Source organism: Stegostoma tigrinum, unplaced genomic scaffold, assembly GCF_030684315.1.
Source record: "Stegostoma tigrinum isolate sSteTig4 unplaced genomic scaffold, sSteTig4.hap1 scaffold_518, whole genome shotgun sequence".
Lineage (NCBI taxonomy): Eukaryota > Metazoa > Chordata > Chondrichthyes > Orectolobiformes > Stegostomatidae > Stegostoma > Stegostoma tigrinum.
In genome coordinates this window covers 45,067-52,186 of record NW_026728449.1, presented here as the reverse complement: position 1 = coordinate 52,186, position 7,120 = coordinate 45,067, and the positions used below count along the sequence as shown (strand labels likewise).

General features: G+C 40.5%; 1 protein-coding gene across 1 annotated transcript; it reads left to right on the top strand.

Moving 5' to 3' along the window:
• Nucleotides 1–953: 953 nt before the first annotated feature.
• On the top strand, nt 954–6,651 carry LOC132208712 (protein-glutamine gamma-glutamyltransferase 2-like; the record flags this gene model as incomplete). Its single annotated transcript, XM_059644107.1, has 4 exons — nt 954–1,196; nt 2,697–2,963; nt 5,433–5,593; nt 6,515–6,651. Coding segments are annotated over 4 exons (808 nt in total), but the record flags the coding sequence as incomplete, so codon positions are not given.
• Between the last annotated feature and the right edge of the window lie 469 nt (nt 6,652–7,120).

The following is a 7,120-nucleotide window of genomic DNA, read 5'->3' as shown; positions in this document are numbered from 1 at the left end:
CCGGTGGTGGGTACATTTTCAGTCAGGATTGTGTAGGACTTGAATAGGAATTTACGGGGTTATTGGTGTTGCAATGCACATGCTCTTTTTGATCTCCCAGATCGAAGATGTTGTGGTTAGGATTACAGGATCATAGAAATTTTGGCTGAGAGGCTGCCATGTTGACCCTAAGTTACAACTACACCACACTTTGCTGCTTTTTTGTGCTTTTAAGTATTTTTCTTAAATATTTATCTAATTTCCTCTTGCGTGTATGGTTGCTTTTGCATAATGGCCGTGGTATGATAAACCCCATATTGTAATGAGTAGACTTCTTCTGTGTTGGTATATTTACTGGATTCACGCCCTTTCTAGCCCACAATCAGTCTTTCACTATTTACCGTCTCAAACATTTGCATTATTTTCTATATTTCTGTTAAATTATAACATGGCTACAGCAATGATTCAACTGCTTGAAGTTATTTGGAATGTTTCATTTCATGTTCAACACTTGATCTATCAATGTTTATAGTTTAGGGTTTTCTTGCCTGTTTTCTCTACCCTCCTGGAGATATGCATTGGGTATAAGATAGTGGTCATTCGCAGGTCTCAAGCATCTCTCACCAAATGGCCTTTCTTTATCTCCAAGCTGGCCACTGTGCTTGTTCTAGTTAAAGTCCCACTCACTCTCACCCAGTAGTTCAGGGGCTTGACATAAGTCCCCATTCTCCCCCTCTGTAGTAAAGCTGTTGAAAATACTGCTGTTGGAATTTGGCTGTGAACACTTTTGGGTTTAATTGAAACACTCAGTCTAGGCCCAACCGTGAAGAATTGTTGCTTGGGGGATGCAGTGGAAGGCTCATGTTAGCACCAGTTGCCATTCTCAGGAGAGGAGCAGGAGCAGGATCAATGTTACAAAATGTCCCAAGAAAGCATTCGTCCAACATCTTATAGTGGTGTCTTTGTCCTTTCAGGCATTTACTGCTGTGGTCCTTGCCCTGTCAAAGCAATAAAGGAAGGTCATGTGGATGTGAAATATGATGCTGTGTTCATCTTCGCCGAGGTCAATGCAGATGTGGTTTACTGGCTGGTAAATAAAGATGCATCAAAGCAAGAGCTGGGAGTCAAACAGCACCAAGTGGGAAAACAGATCATCACAAAAAGTGCCTACACAGACAAACGAGAGGACTTAACACATGATTACAAATACCCAGAGGGTAGGGGACTTTTACCACTCATACTAGTAATAGGGATGTTGGATGAGAAGAATATTGGACTAATTTGAATGCAAGGGTTGGAAGCACGTGAGGTTGGGTGGAAGCTGGCATCTGTATGAATATTACACTGAAGTGATGGCAATGAGGTGTAAATCAAATGGGGATGAAAACCAGAACTGAACTCAATCCCATCAGTTACCAAACAGGTTGCTTAGGTTAAAATTGGTTCCTTTGTTACTTTGTGAAGAATCAACAAATACACTCAACTGATGAGCTGTCAATCCAATCATTCTTCGTCAATTGAATTCATCCCTCCTATCTTTGTAAATTTGTACTCTTCCAAAACTCTGTTGCCGATACTTTCAATTACTCCAAGCACACTGACCCAGCGCCTCTGAGCAGATTAACTTACTCTGGTTTCTGACCTAACACCATTCAATTAAAAAATCCTCATTGTTGTTTTCCACCCCAACTTCTAAATTGCGATAACTTCCTCCAGCCCTCTGATACTTCAAGATCTTTATGGTCGTCCGATTCTGGCTATTTGCGTATTGAAGATTTTAAATGTTCCACAGTTGATTGCCATGTTTTCCACTGCCTCTGCTTTTCCAGGCTTTACCTAATCTATTCAGATATCGACTTTGTCAAAGATGTTTTTTATTGGTGTTTCTTTTGTAGCAGCTTGAGATGCTTTACTGTGTCAATTTTGCTACATAAGTATTAGTCGTTTCACCAAATCAGATGACAATTTTAATGGATGCCATTCCCTGTCTAATATCATTGTCTGAAAACTGAGTGGGAGGGCTGAACTGAAAAAAATGTGCTAATCTTGATAGAGTGAGTATCCTCTCTCAATTTTTATAAGTCTATGTTTTAATGCTAACTTTAACATCATCAATCATTTTGGGTGTGTAGTTGCTATTGGCCTTGTACATATTCAAAGCAGTAGTGAATAACAAAATGACGGAAGCAGAGTAATATAAAAGTAATTATAGTATCCAGTGGCATTAATTTGTAAGTCAATTAGACCGAGATGAATTCAAGACTTGGCTTAATGAGTTGGTAAATGGCTTGACAAAAATAACACAAAGAACTACAAATGCTGTAAATCTGAAATAAAAACAGAAATTGCTGGAGAAACTCAACAGGTCTGGCAGCATCTGTGGAGAGAAAACAGAGTTAACATCTCAAGTCCTTTCTTCAGAACTGGAATTGTGTGTTAAACAGCAACACAATGATGACAGACTAGCTGTATTTACTCTCTGTTGTTTCTGAATGGACTTCCAAGTTACAAACAAGTGTTTACAAACGAGTGCAGTTATAAGGTCTTAGTATTCACTGTTCCCTAAACAATGTTGAAAAGCACCTTGTTTCAGTTATAGAGGGACAGTTTCTATTACTAAACTCTTCATCTTGTGCTGCTGACCTCCTGCCCCCTGCTTCAAGCCCAGCTCCAGATCTCATTACCTGACAGGGTGAACACTGTCTTCCATTTCACAGGATCTACAAAGGAACGGGAAGTCTACAACAAAGCTGGAATGAAAATCAGATCTGCTGACATCCGGGAAAAAGATTTAAAGATCAGCATTAAATATGCTCAGCCAATCTTTGGAAGTGATTTTGACGTCCATTTCAGCATTGTAAACCATGGCTTTATGGACAAGGAGATCCACTTAACACTGTCTGCAACAACCATAACATACAACGGGTTTATTTTAACAGAATTCAGCAAAAGGTCAATCACATTGACGTTAAAAGCTGCTACAGGTAATTGCAGTTTTCTGCATTTAGGGCCAGTAAGCAAATGCTTGCTTTCATGATGCTGTGGGTTAGAGTTTGAACCTGAAGTCCTGTAAAACTGGAATGAAATAGGTGCAGTGATTTTATAATGCTTTCTGCGCCAGGGAGGTAAGGAACAGTCACCAATGCATTCCCCAAGAGAGAACAGGAGGTTGAAGAGACAAGGCGCATTATACTTCTCTTGCATCTTGTCAAGGGCAGTTCCATTGTTAGTGCTGTTCAGGAATTAAAGTCTCAAGCAACACTTCTAATCTAACAATAAAACATGCCACTCTAATATAATAGCTGTGCTTTAGTGATAGAAGCATAAGTCAAGTACTTTTTAATAGTTTGTTAAGATACTTGGTTAACACGTTTAAAAATTATATGGAAAATGATGTATGGTTGAATAGCCTACCAAAAATTATTATCTAAATTCAAACTTAAATATTAGAGTATTATGGTGGCTCAGTGGTTAGCATTGCAGTCTCACAGTGGCAGGGACCTGGGTTCAGTTCCACCCTTGGGCAACTGTCCGTGTGGAATTTGCACACTTGCTCTGTGTCTGTGGGGTTTCTTCCAGGTGCTCTGGTTCTCTCCCACACTCCAAAGGTGTGCAGGTTAGATGGATTGGCCATGGGAAATGCAGGGTTACAGGGATAGGGTACGGAGGTGGGATGCTGTCTGAAGGGTTGGTGTGGACTTGATGGGCCAAATGGCCTGCTTCCGCACGCAGGGATTCTATGAAAGCATCATGGAATGTCAGAATCCCAGACCCACCTTAAGTAGCCTTTTTGAGGAAGAGATGGCTTGCAGGGAAAAATTGGAGCAGTTTTCCAAGGAAATGTGTTCTTGATGCTTTTCAGGTCTGCTCAGAACAAAACTGTGAACTTTATCTCACCTTATACAACCTGCTAAGTTCAATTGGAACTTTTGGAGAGAAAACAGAGTTAACGTTTCAAGTCCACTTTCTTCAGAACTGAAATTGTGTGTTAAACAGTGTCACAATGATGATAGACTAGCTGTATTTACTCTCTGTTGTTTCTGAATGGACTCCCAAGTTACAAACAAGTGCATGCCCTGCAGTTACAAGGTCTTAGTATCACTGTTCCCTAAACAATGTTGAAAAGCACCTTGTTTCAGTTATAGAGGGGCAGTTTCTATCACTAAACTCTACACTAAGATAACTGTTGAATCTAAGTACACATAGCTCTCAGTCACATCTCCCAACCAAATTTTGGTCAAATCCTGACATGTTATTTTTTATTGTGTTAAAGCTTCAGAACTGGGAGCAACCTGAGGAAGCTTCTAGTGACCATGCTTTGAGCATGACCAGCTTTGCTTCTTTTTACATTTAAATTCTCTTATCCTAAAAGCAAACCTCATTCTCTAAATTACATTAAAGATCTTGAATGAACAGTGTTTTTTCAGTGATCCAAAATGCAAAAGTTTCTTGATAAACTGTCAGATGTGGACAGTATACGTTACTGTTGCCTCTTGAAAAAGCAGCCAATGGGAGTAAGCAACTGTGACAGTGTATAATGCCACACAATGCGAGATTTTATTATACCACACGGCTATTGAGTAGAATTGAGTCCCAAGTGGTGGTGGGATCATTCTGGGTTGACTTGGTTAATGTCTGTTACTCAGTGTCAAAAACTAGCTGCCAACTGTACAACTACCCTCTTTGCAAACTCCCTCCCCAACCCCCAAGAACTCCCCTCTCTCAGCATGGAGGGCTTATAGCAGGAGATACCGTCAAATGTATACTTACCTTTTTCACAATTTTTGTACAGAGATGTACTCCTGAGGCTCCACAAGGCTCTGGAAAGGTTGCATTTGGAATATTGTGTGCTGATTTGAGTCCTTATCTGAGGAAGTTTGTGCTGGCTTTGGAGAGGGTCCTGTGGAGATTTACTAGATTCCTGGGGATAAAGGGCTTTCCATATGAGAAGCGACTGGGGACTCTGGTTCTGTGCTCAATGATTTTAGTAGGATGAGAGGTGGTCTGATTGAAACTTACAGAATACTGAGAGGCCTGAAGAGAGTGGACATGGAGAAGATGTTTCCACCAGCAGGAGAGACTAGGACCCGAGGACCCATCCTCAGAGTGAAGGGACGACCCTTTAGAACTAGATGAGGAGGAATGTCTTCAGCCAGGGGGTGGTTAATCTGTTGAACTCATTGCCGCAGAGTGCTGCAGGGGCCCAAGACATTCAGTGTATTTGAGACTGAGATAGATACGTTCTTAATTAGTAAGGGAATCAAGGGTTACAGACAGAAAGCAGGAGAATGGGGCTGAGAAACATATCATCCACGACTGAATGGTGCAGCAGGGTCGATGCGCCAAATGGCCTAATTGTGCTCAATATCTCATGGTCTTAGGATCGTTTGCCTCAAAGGAATGCAGGAGTCATTCTATGGAACTAACAAGTTATTTATCTTTGCTTTTGTTAGTTCAGAAAGAAGTTTTGAGACTGAAATACAGAGACTATGGTGAACATCTCTCTGAGCACAACTTAATTCGAATGACGGCCATGCTAATACTTAAAGGCACATCTGAAGTGAGCCTTAAGGAGTGTGACATTGCCCTGAATCTACCTCGGCTCACAGTGAAGGTAAACATGAGATTCCTCAGCGTTGTTGAGATAAACAGACTTATAGTATCTTTGAAGTGAACTTTGGGTTGGAGGTGTGATTGATGATGTCTAAACCCAGCGGAGGACACAGTTTCCACTTTGAATCATTAATATGATTCTTCTTGAGTGTGTGTACAGATCGAGCTTTGTTTTAACTAGTAGAATCCTCTCCTGCCTCTATCTGAGTAGCGAGTAGCTTTGCCGAATCACAGCAGAGTGATATCACGACTTTGAGTGTGTTGTTCTAGAGCACTTGCTTTTCATTTATTTGATGTATTTTTCCACTTGTACACACAGAAGATTCGAAGAGTAAGAAAATGGTTTTATCTACAGTTGAATCAGAAAACATTAAACAATAGCTATTTTAAACAGAACTGTTATCTGGTTGAGAGTTCAAAGCTAAGGAAAACACATTAGAGACTGATGCGTTTAATACAAAGAATCATCAGCATCAGTTTTAACTTGGAATTGAAGTTAGTAAGAAATAAGTTAGAGAAAACCACCAGCTATGGTTATGGATACAGACCCTTACAAAATAGATGACAGTTTGAGACAGAGTATCTCGATCAGCACAGACTTGGAGGGCCAAAGGGCCTGTTCCTGTGCTGTAATTTTCTTTGTTCAATCATTATCAATGACCTTTAATGTACGCTCAGATATTATGGATGCAAAGCAGATGAGAGCCGAATTTTTGAGCAGAAAAACAACGCCAAACAAAAGTTTTTTTCCAAAGATTTGTGTAAGGGTCCACTTTTACCAATCTGATTATATACAAAGAAAGCGAAGAATTAATTGGTTTTAAGAGCTCCTAATAAAATGTTAAAAATTAAACATTGAGAAAAAAGATTATATTCAAATGAAATTGATGAGAATGTCAGTAACAGGCTTGCTTGGCTCTAGGTAATCGGTGACCCAATTGTGCGCAGAGAGTTGACTGTCCAAATAAAGTTTGCAAATCCACTTCCCATCACATTAACCAAAGGAAACTTCAGTGTGGAAGGCACTGGACTCACAGATTTACAGGAAATTAAGTCTCCGTGAGTAACAAATTTCAACATTTCTGTGAATGACAAAAATGGTTGAGAGTGTGACGAATTGATATTCTGGAAGTACTGTTCGTCATCAGATATTTGCCATTGTCAATGCTGCGAAGGATCTACACTCAAAGTGAATATTTTTGATGGGAATCTTTTTTCATACTAGACAAGCAAAACAAAACATGTGATGTTCCATATGGACAATCCTTGTGAGTGCCTGAGATGTTTACAGGTGAACAGTTCCTGTGTGTAGGGGTGACGAGAACAGGTTACCGTAACTGTGTCTCGGTGAGAGTGCGGGAGACCGGACCTGTGTCTGTGTGACGGTGCGGGTTAGAGTAGCTGTGTCTGTGTGACGGTGTGGGTTAGAGTAGCTGTGTCTCTGTGACGGTGTGGGTTAGAGTAGCTGTGTCTGTGTGACGGTGCGGGTTAGAGTAGCTGTGTCTGTGTGACGGTGTGTGTTAGAGTA